The sequence below is a fragment of the Micropterus dolomieu genome, linkage group LG21 (genome assembly GCF_021292245.1).
Source record: "Micropterus dolomieu isolate WLL.071019.BEF.003 ecotype Adirondacks linkage group LG21, ASM2129224v1, whole genome shotgun sequence".
Lineage (NCBI taxonomy): Eukaryota > Metazoa > Chordata > Actinopteri > Centrarchiformes > Centrarchidae > Micropterus > Micropterus dolomieu.
In genome coordinates, this window is record NC_060170.1 from 10,399,688 (window position 1) to 10,418,390 (window position 18,703).

An 18,703-nucleotide genomic window follows, 5' to 3' on the forward strand; every position below is an offset into this window, starting at 1 on the left:
CTGCTGTTGTTGCTGCTGTCACCAGTCATATTCAACACTATTGAGGCAGGGGGAAGAAAAGGGCTAAAACAATATTGCCCTAGTCGTAAATCCAGTGTAATTATGCTTGGGTTTATGTGCCCTAGGGAGTCAAAAATTCCCTTACATGACAAGAAGTACATTGCCAGCACAAAATCAACGGCAGCTTCAGAACACCTTGGTGGTGAAACCACCACACTGTCAAAATGATAAAGCTAGAAATGGTGCTAATTTAGTTTTCTACTCATACTGAATTAGGGCACCTGACTTCAGGCCATTGTTCACTGACTCGTGCTTCTATGAAACCCATATCTAGCTCCAAACAGAATGAAATTGTGCAGTCACAGCATAACAAACATTATTCAAGGCCACTGTAAAATGAGATGTCAACCAAGAAAGATTTGTGGCATTAAGGGCTTTGGTCACACATTGCCTTCTTTGTACGGACAAATAGAGGACATACATCAGACCATTTGGTGTTTCACGTAAAGAAATATGGGAAGAAAAGAAACCTCTGATCAGCACCACATTGGGCCCTGCAAACATATGCCACACATTGCTTAATGTCAACTGTCTAACTAATAACTAATAAGAAGTTTTAACACTGAACTCTGAAATGATGTTTAAATATGTAATGTAGATGTGTAAATTTAGCCAAGTTCTACCTTGATGACTTGATGTTGTTTAACCGGCAAAGGTCCGTGCGTGAAGTAAAATTTATCTGCCGTTGGTAACATTGTATGATAATGGCAGGAATATGACAATTATGAATTTTGTTCAAGTACAAGTTGGATAATGGAACAAGCCGACGCTTCGGTGCGCTAGTCATTGCACTTCTTCATTCAATGCGACAATAACACAGCATAGTGCAAAAAAACATTGGCTCTGGAAAAATGAACTCACATGGGGTAATGCAAATAGGACAGTAAGATTAGGTAATACCCCCTAAACTGGCAATTTTCATCATACAATGTTAACAACTGCAGATGAATTATACTTCACGCATAGACCGGCAAATTACTCTTCCATAGGCACATTTTATTTATTTATTTTTAATTCAGATTTTATCGCTGTCATTTGTTGGCTAGCTATGTAGTGCTATCCAAACAAACAAATGCAATATACAATATGTAATTCTGGCAATAAATCTGTGTCCTTTCCCCTAATGGGGGTTGTTGGAGTGTGGATATTAATGTCATCACTGCAGACACAGTATATTTCCACTCTAGGCTGATGGCGAGTTGCCTGTCGCCTACCTCTGTGCCATTTTTAGTTTGTGGCGGCTCTGGCTGGCCTCGTTGCCACCTTGCCATACAGTGCCACGTGTGGGCAGGCGCTGGCTGGGGGCCTCTCCCATCTCCTGGGCTGCTGCTGCTGCTGCTGCTGCTGCATGGTGGGGCTCCCATGGGACGGGGCTGTGGGGCGGGGTGGGTGTGGGGGGACTCGCCACCGACTGAAGCACACTAGTGGTCTTAAGGAGCGCTGCTGAGGGGAAGTCCTGTGCGTTTGATGTAAGGACCTCAGAAAGCCTGTTTACACAGGAGGGGGAGGGGGGAGCTGGCTGGCTGCACAAGAATGCCTGTGTCATGACGGGAGCGGCGGAGAGGAGGAATGCATTCCACAATCCCAACACTGTCGGAGCCGCGCCAGGGCTGAGGTGGCAGCCATTTCTTCCTATTTATTTTAGCTCCCTCTTCACTCAATCACTGGCCCTGTCTATGGCCCTAAGCATCCCTGGAAAAATGAAAAATGGCCTTTGCTTTTATTTATGGCTTGAGATTTCTAAGTGTTTGCCAGAACAGTGTCTTCACCCAATGTGGGTGAAATATAAAAACTGTGAAATGTTTTGCTTTAATCATTTATTTACTCTGGGGAAGTTTACAGAGCACAGAAGAGTGCTCTGCCTGACCTTCTTCAAGAACAGACATTCATACTTAGGAGATTTCAGTGGAGTCATAGTTAATTCTTTTCAGGTTTGCAAGAGAGTTTAGTCTTTATATTCAGTTAATGTGACCAAAAAACTGTAGTGAGATGGATTTAAATGTCCTTATCTTCCTCCAAGAGCACTGCATTGTGGGTCTATCAACACATACGGTTGAATGGTTATAAACAGATGCTTATGGTCATCTGATTCTTCATGTGATCTTACCTGGTTTAAAGCCTAGAGACGGTTAATTCCAGTACAGAGTGCAGATTCATTGGTCAGGTTCAGCTAAATTCACAGGCACTGGAATGAAATTTGTTTTGATTCACCCCGCTGCCAAATTTTCTAGCAAGGCAGGACGAGGACTTACCAAAACGTCTTTAACACACAAGCTACGTGTGAGTCCATGTGACCTTTGTTTACCAACCCTGGCTTGTTTGTAAATGGGCAGCGTGAACCTACATGAACCCAATTTTTAGTTCAAGGCTAGCAGTGTGCTGGCAGACTACAGGCAGAGGTTTATGGACCAAATGGATGATGACCTCCCTCGCCTTCAGTTTATATTCAGTTTGAGGATCAGGATGAAGAGTTCCTGGCCTTAAACAAATGCAAAGGGACCCCAGCTGGCCACAGCCAGGGGGTCTGCAGTACAATTTATTCTGAAAAATTCTACAATTGGGACCATTATCCAAGCTGTGCAATACAAAACATCAGCCTAACAACTATAGCTTTCATAGCTAAGAGTGTTGATGTATGTATGCGAAGTGCACTACATAGCTTATGGCCTCTGATCAAAGCAAAAGAGGGACATTTTAATCAGTTGCCTTTTCTGTGCTCTGTTATTTAATTGAGCATATTTGCACGTGGAGGTTTATAGTATGAGAATTAAAAGTTGATTTCATTATTACGCTGGTAAAAGTATCACATGTTCACCTCATGTACTTGGAATTTTTAGTGCACAGAAAAAGCTAACAGAAAATGTGTATCTTTTGCTTTGCTGATGCACACAGTGGCAAAATTCAAATTGCAGTGTTTCTGTTAATGAAATGTTTTATGTTTATAAACTCTGGATTTTATTAAGTAGTACACTTGTGCTTGCGTGATGTTGTAATAATAGAGAAGCTCTGAGAAAACAATGTCCTCTGCATTAAAACATTTGAGGAACTGTTTCAAACAACCTAGAGTGCACTTAAGGTTCGACTCTTCATTTCAGTTTGAGATTATGTCAAACAGGATTAAATTATATCAAATACAAGACTAAAAAAAGGGGCAATTTTCCACCGCGGTTGAGGTCAAACAAAACAAACAATAGTCATAATCACAGCCTTACTGTTGGCAAGCAGCTCCAGCAAAGCAAAAACTGTCTCGCTCAAAGACACCCTGATGATTCATTCACATCCCAGTCAAGATTTTCCCTGCCAGGTTTTCAACCTGCAATTCTCCTTCTGGCTGCTTTTATGACCAACCAAGCTGCCGATGCCCGAAGGAAAGTTATATTTTCATTCATTATAGTGGACTGTAAAGCAGCAAAATCTAAAGTAAGTGATATCTGTGGCCACCCTGTCAGTTCTCAGAATAGGAGTCATTTGCTCAGGATTACAGAGGGGACCAGACGAAGGATTTCACAACAGCAGTGCTCTCTGAGAGGTTTAATAGAGACGGCCTTCAGAGTGTAAAGCTAAGCAGTATTAGGGAGATGTTAAGTACTGGCAGGCCGTTCCATCAAAAATAGAAGTATTAGCCATTTCATGATGTGATTCAGCAAGTGCAGGGGTGATCGAAAACTGACAGGCCAGATAATTCACAGAAACGTCCTTTTGAAGTCAAATCAAAATTTACTGTTATATAACTAAAGTGAATAATCTGTGAATTGTAAAAAAATGTTAGTATAGATATAGAATGTTTGCGTTATGGTGCTATGAAGCACTATAACACAGCGAACCAGTTTTTGTTCATAAAAAATAGCCATGGTTTGAATGTCCCAATAGCAGTTTAGCAAGGTATGAGCAGCTTTTACTACCGAGTCACAGGCCTGTTATCCGTGCACACTCAATGGATTTCGAGTGTTAATGTTGGCTGTTAGCATCATAAGCTTTCAGAGCGTTTATCTGACAAAGCCAGCAGCCCAAGGCTTCGTTAACGGAATGCACAGTATGTCCGAAACATTCACCGTGTGTGGTACAGTATGTCACATGCTAACTGAAATACACACTTGGTCAATGTTTATTTTCACCTTCAATTAATCTGAAATATTTGCCAAATGGTTTAGTCTGTTTGCAATGATATAAAACAGAGAAACCCAATTATGTGAGAACCAGAAAATGGACCTGGCAGTTTTGCTTTATAAACCAATGATTTACAAATAGTTGAGCAGTTTGTTTGCAGTTGCATACATACAGTATATAAAACAACAGCCAGGAATCACCAAAATGTATCCTCTATCACCGTGACCTCTGGTATTTACAACATTTACACATTCTGTATAATACCTGCAGCTAAATGAGACACTCAATAATACTGATTCAACCCTCTGACAGCTTGTGTGTTTTTTAATAAGTGTGGTTTTCTGTGGTTTTCTGTGTTGATCGAGGTGTGAATATTCTCAATAATCATTTTAACATAAAAGCCCTACAGCAACAAACATTAGTGTTTTCCGGTAACTGCTCACCGTTTGTGATGTGACCCACACCTGCACGTCATCCACATGTGTCCTGTCTTGATCCCTGTACAGAGCCAGAGCTGGATGTTGCAGGGACGCTTGACTCTGTGGCCCGGCAGGTCAATGAGACTGTCCACCGTCGCCGCCGCCGCCGAGATGCCGGGGAGGACGACTACAACATTGAAATCCTGCTGGGCGTTGATGACTCTGTGGTTCGATTTCACGGCAAGGAGCACGTTCAAAATTACCTCCTCACTCTCATGAATATCGTAAGTAACTGCCACTCATTTTTCTTACCACCTTGAACTCTCCAGTTGCAGTGTAATGCACTTTGAATCTGAGTTGTGTATATGCATTGGTCTTTGTGCTGCACAGAATTTAACAGGGATGCACGTTTTAGTAAGCGTGTTGATACCAATGTAAGTAGTTTGGAAGGACAAATTCTGTCCAGATACATAGAGCCAAAATCCTTACACCACTTCCCGTCTTGCCTCTGTACCACTACCTTCAGTAAAGTAATGCAATTTCCCCATGTGTTCCTGAGGATCACTATCTGTGTTCTACGATAAAGGAGTATCTACTCGAGTATCTACTTGCTTTTTTAACAAGCTTCTGCTTCATCTCGCTCCTTTTTTTATTGTTTAAACATTTAATAGATATTCTTTTTCCTTTCTTATGTTGCAACGCTCTTATTGTATTTTCATATTTTATTTTAGTTTTAGTTTTGTTCAAAAGGAAGAAAGAAAGGAAGAAGTTGAAACCTTCATTTTGTCAACATCATTAAACAGTTATTATGTTAGAAAACAAACAAATACAGCTCCCATTATAATATACCTGCACAGCATGTAGCCTACTTACAGTACATCATCATAACTTAGTTTGCTCCATATCTACGATATCCACCAACAGTCTCTGCTAATGTTCTTGTTGTTTTTTTAAACATTTTGGGCCTGATTTACTAAAGGTTTGCGTGAGTAAAAACGTGTGCAAACTTGATATCACCAGCAAATTAGCACATAAGCTCTACTAACGAATGACGTCTTTCAAAAGCACAAGATAGCACTTGTTGTTCATTTAGTACTTTTGCCTTAATGAAAATGCAATTTGGGGTGTAACATGCAAATACATTTATTTACTACACGCAATGTGATCTACCAAGCCTAATTTCACATGAGTGCAACACCCTCTGTATTTAATACGTTTGAAAGGAAGGTTTTTCTGCGGAAATTAACAATATTAGATAATATTATTCTATATTGGTGGCACGGCGGCTCACAGCAAGAAGGCCGTGGGTTCAAACCCTGGTTGCCCTGTCCTTTCTGTGCGGAGATTGCATGTTGTCCGCGTGGGTTCTCTCCGGGTGCTCCAGCTTCCTCCCACCATCCAAAGACAGTGGTGCACGGATCACGCGTAAAATTCATCCAGCCAGAGGAAACGATCACCAACTGTTCACAGCGCCGGTCGTAATATAGTGACACAACCCATTATAGGTATCGGAGAGGGAATGGGGCGTATAGGACCGGGGACAGGAGATCGTGGAGCGACCAGGCACGGTGCGGACGGTCAGCGATTTTTCCCTCGTGCAGGATGAAGCACGATCTGCTGGCATTTCCTTGTGTCTGGGTCATTCCATCATACTGCATCTGTTTTTGCTTGGATTTTCCAAAGCAGTTTTTCCAGGTGTGCTCTCAGGTGTGCTCTCCCCAGTACTTAGTGCAATCTCAGGCAGGATGGGCAGGTACCATTTCCACATACTCAGGACACACTGAATGAAACAAACCAAGGTTTTTACTTACTCTGTGGCTGCTTTCCTTCCCGACTCTCCATGGCGGAAACCAGTAAAACACGCCCACCTCCATTGTGTTTGCTCCTGTTGTCATCTACGCAATAATTCTTAGTAAATCACCCATAACAGGTACTAAAATTGCACGTGCAATATTTTAAAATGCACACGCAATTTAGTACTCCTTATTCGGGATGTTAGTAAATCGGGCCCTTTATGTGTAAAACTTATACTTCCTTTTGGTCCTGCAGTCAGCCAGGCTTAAACTTCAGTTTTTTCAGTTCTCTCAAATGTTTTTTGAAAGTGGAGTCTGTATTAATAAGCACTTGGTTCTGTTTCCCAATGCCAGAAACAACACAGTGGAGGTTACGCGACCCTCTAATCTGCTATATCATCCACATACTGTTTGTGACTGGTCATGATTTGAATATACAAGATGTAAGCTTAAATAGTTAAACAGTTTCTTTCCTGAGCCCTCTGCTGTGGCTCCATGTTATATTGATAGATATAGGATGGTCATAGACAAACACACAGCTGTTTGGAAGTCTAATATATCCTTGAATGTATGCTGTCATTTGCACCAGGATACCAACTGGCCTCTCTAGAAATAATTGCCTCAACACAAAGGAGCGTGCCATCAAATCCCAAACAGGTATTGCCATACCTTCTATGTAGATCTGTTTTTGGGTGTAGTTGCACCTCTTCGGAGTCATTGAATCAAAAAGCTCTTCACTGGCATTTGACAGTCTATTCAGGCAGTGATTTGCCTCAGGAGACAGATGAGAATTGTAGTGTTTACTCATCACAGATGCCATATAAAAGCCTCACTAGTGGTGGAAGAAATTGGCCATATGTGCGACAATTTGCTGGCTGCACTGTGAGACATTCCTTTAATGAGACATTTTTAATACAGACGGGGAAGCAGGCAGAACACTTGCTGCTCTCTGTGGAGAATGGCTTCACTATGGAAGATTGTGCTGCTGTTCCCACCAGACAAGTCTGCTGATGACCAATTCTTCCCACAGGGACTGGGGACGGGTTGAAGATGATTGTGTGCCACATTTATATATATACATATATAAATATTGATATGATCAGAATCAAAATGTTTTTTAAACCGTTGATGACATGTTGCGGGGGCAAAGGCTTGAAATATGAAAGCAGCTATAGCCGACAAAATCAAAGAAATGAAGCTGATTTTTGACACGAAGGTTATGATTCTGGATTGGAGGACGCTTCTGTGTATTGGCAGGAGACCTATGAGCCAGCCATCAACAGGATTGGGCTGTCATTGGTTTTGTCAGGGTGATATCGAGCGTGTCACAACTTACGCCTGCCAGCTGTTGACTGCCGAAGGGACCGTATTCTTTATGACTTGTCGTGTGTTTGCTGTGAAGGCATTGTTCCGGAAATATTTAAAAATCTGTTTTCAGCCAGCACTGCAAATCCATACAAATACATATGTTCAGAAGCAGTGAATGCTATTATTGTGTTTACACTTTTTCTCCACAGTCCTTTACCATTTGCTTGTATTGTGTAGCTGAATTACCTCAATTGAAAAACTGTCACAATGATGAACGCTGATTGAGTTCCTCCACTATTCAGATGAGGTACATCTGCCGAGTGGATGGAGGCTTTCTGGTTCAAACACTGCAAGCTGGGCTGACTCGCAGGATTTTTATTTGTTTGTCAGTGGCAGCCAATCAGACACACAAGAACTGAGTTGACCTGTCAAAACAAACAGATATCATATTTGGTATGATAATCAAATATCAAAAATGTGATTTATAATTTATTATGGAAGCTCATTTCTGTCAGGAAAAGAAAACAGTAAATGAAATGTCAGGAATGGTAAACATAAATATATACCAATGAAAAAAGTCAAGATTACGAGATTGTTCAATTTTGTGAGAAATTAAACTGTCAGAATTAAAATCAAATCATTTTGACTTATTTCATATGTTTTACTTACCATGTCATACTTTCCCTTAATTTTAAGTTATTAAGTATATATTAAGTGACTTAGTATCCCATAATTGTGGCTTGTCAAAAATTTGACTTGGTATCCCTTAATCTTTATTTATTATCCCATAATTTTGACTGAATTGTGAGGCACAACCATGATCTACAATGTTCCTGGTTCTGTCATTTGTTACTTGTTATTTCCCATCCTTCTCTCCCCTTGTTTCCTGTCATCTGTCTACTATCACTATCTGATAAAAGATACTTACCTGAGGCTCCGGCTAATCGACCATTGGTTCACTCTCCACTTTTTTCTTTGTTCTTTCGCAAGAAAAATGTGATGCCATGTGTTGAATCTACCAAGGCATCTCTCTCTCTCGCAGTGATGATATTATGGGATTATTTATGGTGTTTTCCAGTTGAGGTCCTGGCTCGCTTCGAGGCAGCTTGAGCTCTGGCCTCTGAACAATAGATTACTGTGATTGACAGCAGTGTCCAGTTACAGCCTGCCATGTCTGTCTGCCTACTCCCCCTCTCTCCTCTGCGCTTCTGTCTTTTTATCCATTCTCCTCTGCTCTCCTCTCCCTTCCCTTCCTCTTCCCTTCTACCCTTCTAGTCTCCCTTCTTTCATCATCTGATCTCATCTAATCTTGTATCCTTTCCTCTCCTCTTCTCACCTCTCCTTTTTACTTCTTCCACTTCTATCCTCCCTTCTCTCCTATTCTCCTCTTCCTCTTCTCTTTTTCCTTTTGCTCTCATGCATCTCCTCTTCCTTTCTCTCGTCTCATCTCTTTTCCTCTCCTGTCCCCTCCGGTCCTCCTTTTCATCCTGTCCTTGTCCCTTTTGTCCCTTTTCCTCACCTCCTCTTCTGTTGTTGTTTTATTTTTCCACTTTTAAAACCTCTTCTCCTCTCATCTGCTCTTTTTCCTTTTATTCTTTTCCACTCGGTTTGATTTCTCCTGCTTATCTATTCTCACCGTCCTTTTTCACCAGTGACACTACTGTCAACAATGTGATCAACATCATTTTTAGAAACACCTATACTCACTGTATTAATCTGTTTAGTACTGCCCCAGCTTAACATTTGGTTCCTAATCTACCACAGTAAATTAGATAAGAAGAAATATTTTATTGTCACATGCTTCATCGTTAATGACAGGCTTTCATGCTCATCATTGAGAGATTCGGGCAATTTTTTCTCTTTACTTTGATTGGTGTCCATCTGTATGTCTGTCTGTATCCCTCTCTCATAACATGCATTGCTGCTTTTTGCATTCAGTTGTACTCTGCAACAGCTAAATGCATGCTTCATTCAGTCAAATCAAACTTTTGAGAATATGTCTGTATAATTTTGATTTTATACGTTTATTTGTTTTAAATTTTATGGCTTCATTTTTGCATATTTTTGTCCTTTTACTATTTTGACCTGTCCGGGTGTTACAGTGAAGGGTATTTGTGCCTCAGATGTTTCATGCCATTTATATTTTCGGATCTTTTCTCACTGGAATTAAGATTGTTCCTGCTGCTGGTGGATCTGTTTCAGTCTGTGGTGTACACATAAAAAGACACGCATGGGAATTTTATTGCTGGTAATTTTATTGCTGGTAATTTTATTGCTGGTAATTTTTTCTCTCTCAGGCTGTTAAAGATCAATGACGGCTTCATATTTGGTTCACATTTCTCATGAAAATGTCGGACGGGAGCTTATTATGTTTACATTTATTATTGACTCACTCTCCAGTGAATAGCTATGTCCTGCGCAATGTGCTATGTATCTACAGGAATGACACCTCTAACATCTAAGATAATCGAGGCAGGGAAGAGTTTAAAACTTTTTGTCAAGATGACAATCTGTAGTTATGCAATCAGAATCAGAAGAAAAAGATACAAAATGTGTACATCTGAGTCTGTAGTTATGCAATCAGAATCAGAAGAAAAAGATACAAAATGTAAATAAATAAATTTATAAAATAGTAAAAACCACCCATGACATCAAGAGAAACTGGAAGTTCCACGTTACTAAGTTTCACTAATGAGTCCTCTTAATGGGATGTGAAGTAATGCATGACTTTTATGGACCTCTGTTGGTGACATTTTGGTACTGCAACAACATTTGGGAATGACAATAGAAGGACAGAAGGGAAGAGGAGAGGATGATAAAGAGGAGAGGAGGGTCTAGGAGACAAAAGGAGACGAGGCGAGTGGAAAGAAGAGGAGATGCATTAGAACAACAGGAAAAAGAGAAGAAGAGGAGAGAAGGGAAGATAGAAGGATAAAAGGGAAGAATAGAGGGAGTGAGAGGAGAATGGATAGAAGGGAAGAGGAGAGCGGGGGAGAAGCAGAAAGACATGGCAGGCTGAAACATACTTTTGCAAGTGAATTCAATCCAATACAACTGCTATGTTTTAGAAAGGTTTTAATTCTGCGTGGTCATTTTTTAAGGCTGCATTTTGGATTGTACTGCATTAATGTGTTTTTCAAATATCTTTTCACTATAATGGAGTCCAGTACACCATGTCTCATTACAGGTTCAAGTATTACTATGGAGTTCAGTCAACACCTTGTCTTTGACACAGTGTCACCATTAACTAAACATAACAAGCGTCACAAGTGAGAATATATTGCACACTACCTGTATTAGCTTTCCTTCTAAAAATAGGGCCTAATATGTTTCACAGCAGGTAAACAAAACGCTGAGGTTGTGGTCGCTGCTAGAAAAGCTTATGCTATATGTTCTTTCCCATACATACCCAAAAGTATGTGGACACAATTAAATGGACACCTTCATATTACACCCAAAAGTCTCATTCCAAAACTATGGGTTTTAAAGTGCTGCTATAATCAGCTCCACTCTTTTAGTTTCAGGCTTTTGACCAGATTTCTGAACATGGCTGCAGGGATTTGCTCCCGTTCAATTACAAGGGCATTAGTGAGGTCTGGTGAGGTCTAACACTGACGTTGGGTGGTCAGCTCTGGCCCGCAGTCAGTGTTCAGTTCATCCCAAAGGTGTTTGATGGGGTGGAGGTCAGGCCTCTGTGGAGTTCCTCAACACCAGACTGGGGAAACTATATCTTTATGTATGTGGCTTTGTTCATTGTCCTGTTGAAACAGGATCAAGCCCCAATATTTATGCTATACATTTAAGATTTTCTCTAAGTAGAGATAAGGACAATCTGCCCCAACCATAAAAAACTGCCCCAGGCCAAAACTACATAAAAGCATGTGGAGTAGTAAGCAGTAGGGGAGAGCGGGGTGAGTTGAGCCAGTTTTTACTTGGTGTCTTTAAAGTGAGGACATGACAATAATGTTTCCAACTTAAATAATATAAAATTTTAGGATGTTGTGCATCCCTGGGAATAATCAATTTAGATCTAAAATAAACTGTTTTCAAAATATGGCTTTCCAAAAAAAGTGGACTCTTGGCTCAACTTGCTCCATATGAGGGGTAAGTTGAGCCAAGGGAGTGGATAGGTTGAGCCACATGGGGGTCAGTGACATCAATGGCATTTTATCATGCAAACTCAAATGCCAGGTCCCAACATTCAGTTGCATTTAGTAGTGAAACATTGCAGCTTTGTCTCCTAGTTGTTTCATATCGATGTATTGCTTTAAAGCCATCCCGTTTATCGTCATCTCACGTGCCAACTGATGTATGGACTTCCCATTTTGTACTCTCCCCCTACTCTGTCCAAATCCACAACAGGAGTCGAAGCCTGTCTGTCTTTCATTTATAGAAGCATGACATGATGGTTTCTGGTCAGAAAATGCATAATGTCACATTTTGGTGATGCATAAAAATGCAATGTAAAATAACAGTAAGATAGCTGGCCCAACTTCCCTCTGGTATTTTGTCTCAAATTACCCCATCCCTGCCATTTTAACAAAGCTTTGTCATCCAGCAGTTTAAAAGTAACGGCATGCTAACATTATAGCTTCATATTGTAACTTCCATGCATAAGAGTTTTTCAAACCTGTCTGTAATTGTTCAGACACAAAAATCTCCTTGAACAAAAATTTATTACCATTTATTCCATGGGCCTCTCTCAATCACAGGGTGAGTAAAATGATTAACTCTTCAAAAATATGTATTCATATAACCAATTTTGTCTATGGTTGTCGGGAAACAAAGGGTAGCTACACTTCGCTCTCCCCTATCCATATACTTTTGGCCACATCACATATACAGTATTATAGGCTATTACCATAATACTTTACATTCTATAGAGGAAGACTACAACAAAACCGTTGGCAGAATTGTATTGTTAGTGACAGGTTTTTTGACCGAAGCCTCGTCAAGCGGCACAGAGCAGATAAACCAGGCAAGAAGTCAGATACAGAACGGCATAGAGAATCTGGTCAAATTTCAATATAAAACACCCATTACAGACTCCCAATCGTACATCAACAATAAACACAGTTAAAACAGACCAAAAAAAGAAACAATTTAACTACATAGCTACTTAACCATGGTAGAAGCACACAAATCAAGCACAACTGAACAAATAAGCAAAACACAGAGCGAAGCGGAACGGGCTCACAGAGAGCTAAACGCTCCGCTGCTGAAACACTTCAGTGTGAGTTAATGCAAAACAGCGGCACAGCCACTGCCTGTGTCTGTCTCTAGTTTCGTTTGTTGTTGTTAAATGTACACGCCATGTGCCTGCTCTGATTGGTGAGCAGATCTGTCACACATCACAAGGATGACGGAATGAATTTGTTACTGCATGACTTTTTAAAACGGATCAGATGCGCTGTATAATTAACCTACATTTTAATCGCTGTCTTCACGATTAGCTAATCGCTTTTTTTCAAATCGCAATTTCAATTTGAAAACGATTAATTGTTCAGCCCTATTGAATACTGACAGCCTTCATATAGTGTGACTCACTGCAGTGCTCCTGTGCATCTCACCGGCAGAAAAGACAGCAGGAGACAAACGTCGATGCTGCCAGCTTGTCTGTGATGAAATGCTGAATTGTAATTGAAAAATGTAATTGCAATATGATAAACCACAGATGTCATGGCACTGTGTAAGAGAAAGCCTGATCTGTACGCACTGTTGCATTAATGCCTCATTAATACATTAATCAGCTCAGATTAACCAGAAAGGTAATGCATCAATTTAGATGAAGACAACATGAAGACAACAAAACAGAAAAGTACTGTTGTTCTTGAACAGATTAAACAGATATATATATATATATATATATATATATAAGAAAGTAAGTTTTGAGATGGACTCGTCAGCTGAGGAGGCAGTAAAGTTGATGGTATTGATCTGTGACCCCATCATTCCCCCGCCTCATTCTGAAGAGATGTATGGTGGTCAATTTTAGTTATGGACCAGTGGATGTGAGGAATTGCAGATAAAATGTGATTCTGGAGTCCTACTCCAGGACTGTAAATGGAGGACTGTGGACGAAGTTGTCGAGAAGTTGGTGTGATGTCTAGTATGTAGTTATGACCAACGTTTGAAAGCGAACAGAACAGTGTCTGAAAGAAAGGTAACATATGGTGTCATTTTAGCTCGCTCTGAGATGCGAGTTCAGAATCAGCAGGGTTTATCTGTCTTTTTTCAAAATAAAGCATTCATCTGCGGGGCAGTCCATGTTCAGCCAGATTTTTGCTTCATATAGTCCAAAGCAGTGAGCAATGGAATCTGCTGGACCTCAAGTAATACTGCAGTTTGTTGCCCGGCTCCTCTGGCGCCATGGCACACCAAAAGTCGATAAGGTGAAAACGATGCTCTGAGGGCAATTTAGTGTGTGATTATTTGCTGCTGGATTTTTTTTTTCACCTCCTCTACCCTCTGTGGAGAATACTGACATATTGTGCAATGAGGCAGATGATCTCAGTGAGAAATCACTGGCCCATAGAAAATGAGACCCACTGTGACTCTGCTTGTCACTTCAGCCCAAATGCTCCAGGTTTCTAATGAGGTCTTCTCATATTGAGTGTCAGAGAGCTGGACAAGATGTTGATTTGTTCACTGATTCGATTGGTACTTACTGTACTCTATCACTCAGTTAGTGGCAAAACAACAGTGCTAAAGACAGGGTGATAGGCGGCCACGTAAATCACACTGAGAAGCTGTCAATCCATTGCATGTTGTTTTTGTTTCCAATTGTCATCAAATCTCTCTTAATCAAAACTCCCTTGCTTTGCAGGAAGATAAAATGTTGTTTTTAGTAATTTTCTTGTGTCTGTCAATACATCAAAAGGGTGTAGTGCTGGTCATCTGATGCTTAATTAAAGTAAACAGTTTACAATTTGGGAAATAACCATATTTGCTTTCTTAGATGGGATTAGTTAGATGAGAAGATCAATATCACTCTTAAGCATGTACATTAAATATGGTGTTGCAGCTGGGAGGCAATTGACCCTTCGCTAAGCCACGCACCGAATACTCGCTCTAACTGAGGTCCGACACTTTCATGGCTGTGCTCCATTGACTCTGCAAAAGGAGTCGTTTTCTAGCTTTTTTTGCTGTATTTTTCTAAGATATGGTCAAACGCTGTTCCTGGGGCACTTGTAATAGTTACAGTTGCTACCCAGAGAGGTTGAAAGGAGAAGTACAATTTATTCTCTTTCCAAAACCTGAAATAAATCCAGACAAATGTTGGCTGTGGATTGTTCTTAAAGTAATGTCAGTTAGCTAACTTCCTACTGAATGAAACGTAATAAAGCCCTACTGTTCTGCTTTTTAATGATTGTAATAATAAATAGAGGCCGACCCAGCTTTACAGGAACAGTGTTGTTGTCGTTCATATCGTTGTCTTTTGTCTCAATCGTTGGGGGATGCGGTGGTTCACTTGTACTGTGTGATCGTTAGGCTTTAGCTTCTATCTTTAATTTTTTTCTCGTCTGTCGGTGTGACAGCCTGAATACAACCTTCAAATGTATATTGCAACTGCAAAACTGTCTGCTTCTTTCTGAGATCGCTTTTTCCAACAAATTTGACAACATTTCTCCAGGGAGTGCCGTATTAGACAGTGGCAGTGCCGACAGTTTGTTGGACTTAGCAACAGTAACTAAGGGAGGGGGGCTTATGAAATAATAAAGTACACAAGCTAACAAGTAACTTAACTTAATGGAGCTTTGCGGGATTCAAGGCAGAGTACTGAACTTGCGTTTGCTTCAGCTTTTTCATTCATGCAATGCATCATTACCTCAGTCATCAACTTGACTAACTAACTAATGTCAAATGAAATTGCAGATGTACGTGACGGCCTAAGCAGAATCCTTATTGCTAGTAAGATTATTTATAATATTACACAATGTAATGCAATATAATTTCTATTATTGCTGTTCTCTATTAATTTCTCTACATTTGGATATTAATTTAAAACCAAGGTTAAGTTTCTGCAAGATATCCTAAAAGAGAAAGATAAGGCACTCGATAAGGTAAATGAATGAATGGTGAGTAATTTAAACCACAAATCCATCAGGTTATGTAATATGTCCCAGATACCCGCTGATACAGTGAGCAAATCTCATCCCTGAAGAGGAAATTTGGTCCCTGTGGCTCATTTAAAAAACACACAACAGGTCTGTGAAAGATAATAGTGTTGAGAAAATGAGGTATAAAACAGTGTAATAGGTGTTAAAAATAGTCTCCACAGTGGGAGCTTGGGTTCTTGAAAAAAAAACAGCACTTTACCTTTTCCCTCAGGTAGGTCAAGGAAAACAATATTTAGTCTTACTACCTCTAGGAGATCCATCTGTCTCTCACCCACTTCCCTTTACATTACTTCTGAGGCTGCAGAGAGATATAACGGCCTGAATACTAAACATTCTTCTGTCTTGCTTTTTTTAATTTTCCTAGTATGGCAACCATGTTTTGTGAAGAACAAAACATGATAATAGGACGCTCCCCCTCGCTGTATCACTCACTGGCTCTCCCATTAAGACACAAACTGGTGGTTGCAAGGGCTGTGATTACAGTCATTCATGAGGGGATTTGTAAAGAATACTTTGTTTCTTTCGCTCTCTTACTCTGGTGATGGAAAGTAGAAGCCCAGAATTAACAAGATAGGGGGTGTAACGTGCCAGTGACACAGATGCCTTAAAATAAATGCTATTTTTGTGAGCAATTAAAATTGATAGCGTCTATTCCCTGCTTGTCAGGTGAACGAGATTTACCACGACGAGTCACTGGGAGTCCACATCAACGTGGTCCTGGTGAGGATGATCATGCTGGGGTATGCCAAGGTGAGCAGTCCATTTCTGTTGATTTGCCTTGTTTTCGAAATGTACAAAATTACAGAAAATGATAGAAACTCAGTCAGGAGAGCATTTCCCCCCACAAGTGCAATATAATGGGTGTGTGGGAGAAGACTACTGTAGCTAAGAAACAGAAAAAAATGTTCTTTCACACCTCTCCCCACAAGTTTGATCATATCACAAAGAAAAAGAAGTTTCAGTGCCAATAATTCTTCATAACAGGGCTGCAGCTGATTATTTTCATTGTGAACTTCCTCAGCAGTTGCTGTCATTTCATGTATTTTGCCATCAGATAACCGCTGGACTCTTAACAGCTCAAAAATTACCCTAAATGTGAGCCAACATGTTCCAGAAGTTCTGGCAAAACAATGGCATAAATTAAATATTTATGGATAACGTGTTGGAGGTGTTGCCACAGTGGGACAGCACAATCTGCTGTCCTTCATGAGCAAAATCACAATAATACCAGTGACACACACATAGCATTTCGTTCAAACATTTTGTTAGCATTGATGCTTTTTGTTCTCATCCTTTTATTTCAACTAGAAATATATGTTGGGAGAGAGAAGTGGCTTTTTCAACCTCACGGAGCATGCTAGTGACACATCCGCAGCCATTAATAATGGAGCAGGACTGCTAAATAGGGCCCCATATTGATTAAATGTTCGCCTGGCCTTTTTTTTTTATTATATAGAGGAAATTCAGTATATTATCCACTTACTGTATTATCACACCAGAAGTTCCATGTTTAATCTGTGAATATAGTGAATACTGCTCATACACATAAGGATTTTGGGCTCCTGATAGAATACTAATGTGTTCATTTAAACAGTGAATTTTCAGTGGTATGCATTTCTCTCTCTCTTTCTTTCTTTCTCTCTCTGTCAGTCCATCAGCCTCATTGAAAGAGGCAACCCATCACGGAGCCTGGAGAATGTGTGCCGCTGGGCGTTTGTACAACAGAAAGGCGACCCTGATCACGCAGAACACCACGACCACGCAATTTTCCTCACTCGCCAAGGTTTTGGCCCCACGGGAATGCAGGGTAAGTCCCCAGAGGGGATGTGTGGTTGCCTTCAGCATTTTAACCTGCCCTCTGTGGTTGATCTGAATACACTTACAAGAAATTATCCATCATAACACACAGCAGTAAAAGCATCCTGTCTTGCAAAACTTCCAACTTTTTAATAAGGTTGGATGATTGAACGATTTCAGACATCTTGTCTTGATTTTAAAAGATGAAATATTATGCAAATGCCCTGTTACCTTTCTTTTTTGAATTCTGTGATAGCATTTTAAACGCAACTACAATAATTTTTTGTGCCTCAGCTGCTCAGGGTAAAGGCACAGGGCTTTTGTCTGACTATAAACAACAACAAGCCTTGAAAAAGCACTGAACAATCAAAAAAGCCCATAGCACAACCAATGAATGCAGACCTAGAAAGACTGGAGGCTAAAAGCAATTTACACTGTCTGCCAGATATTGACTGCTAGCCCTACTTCTTATTTCCTCCACATCAGCCAAACTGAAACAATAAGTGCAACTAACTGTCCAGGCCCATTCCTCTTTATGCCTCTTTAATTTGGCCCTTTTGAACTACAGCTGCATTTATTTTTAACTTGGAAGTGAACTTTGTGTGCTTTGGCTTTGGTTAATCCTCTAATCCCTTCCTTTTTTGAGATAGAAGGGCTGGGAACTTAAAGTGTAGTATACAGGCATGTACCAGACATGATTTACATTACCTGACAAGATGGAAGCGTTTGCAGACCTCACTGATGCAGTGGCATTTTGTCAGACTTATTGGGGTGCATTTCAAACAGGGTTTGTTTATTTGTTTATTGAACACTTGGAGCATTACTACTGCTTTGTTTAGCCAGGAAAAAAGCTCTGTCAATAACCTTAGCAATATATAATCTCTGTTTCTCTGGTCTGCAGTGCTCTTTGTTCAGAATGACAACATAATCTGAAGCATTTACATGAAAAAAACCCACATATCATGGGCAGAAGATAAGGTTAAAAAAAAAAAAGAGCACCAGAGGAGGTAAATTATTGCAGTGGAAATGAGACTGTTGTGATTAGCTGTAAGCTATATGGATTGGAATCCAATTTGTTTGACTCGAGAAACACAAGTTG

General features: G+C 40.3%; 1 protein-coding gene across 1 annotated transcript in view; it reads left to right on the top strand.

Annotated features, from left to right (window-relative positions):
• adamts3 (ADAM metallopeptidase with thrombospondin type 1 motif, 3) overlaps positions 1–18,703 on the top strand; it is a 173,126-nt gene that overhangs the window by 76,947 nt on the left and 77,476 nt on the right. The window contains exons 5-7 of the mRNA XM_046035379.1: positions 4,674–4,870; positions 16,474–16,557; positions 17,458–17,614. Coding sequence (XP_045891335.1) covers positions 4,674–4,870; positions 16,474–16,557; positions 17,458–17,614 — 438 coding nt within the window. The remainder of the gene's footprint in view (positions 1–4,673; positions 4,871–16,473; positions 16,558–17,457; positions 17,615–18,703) is intronic.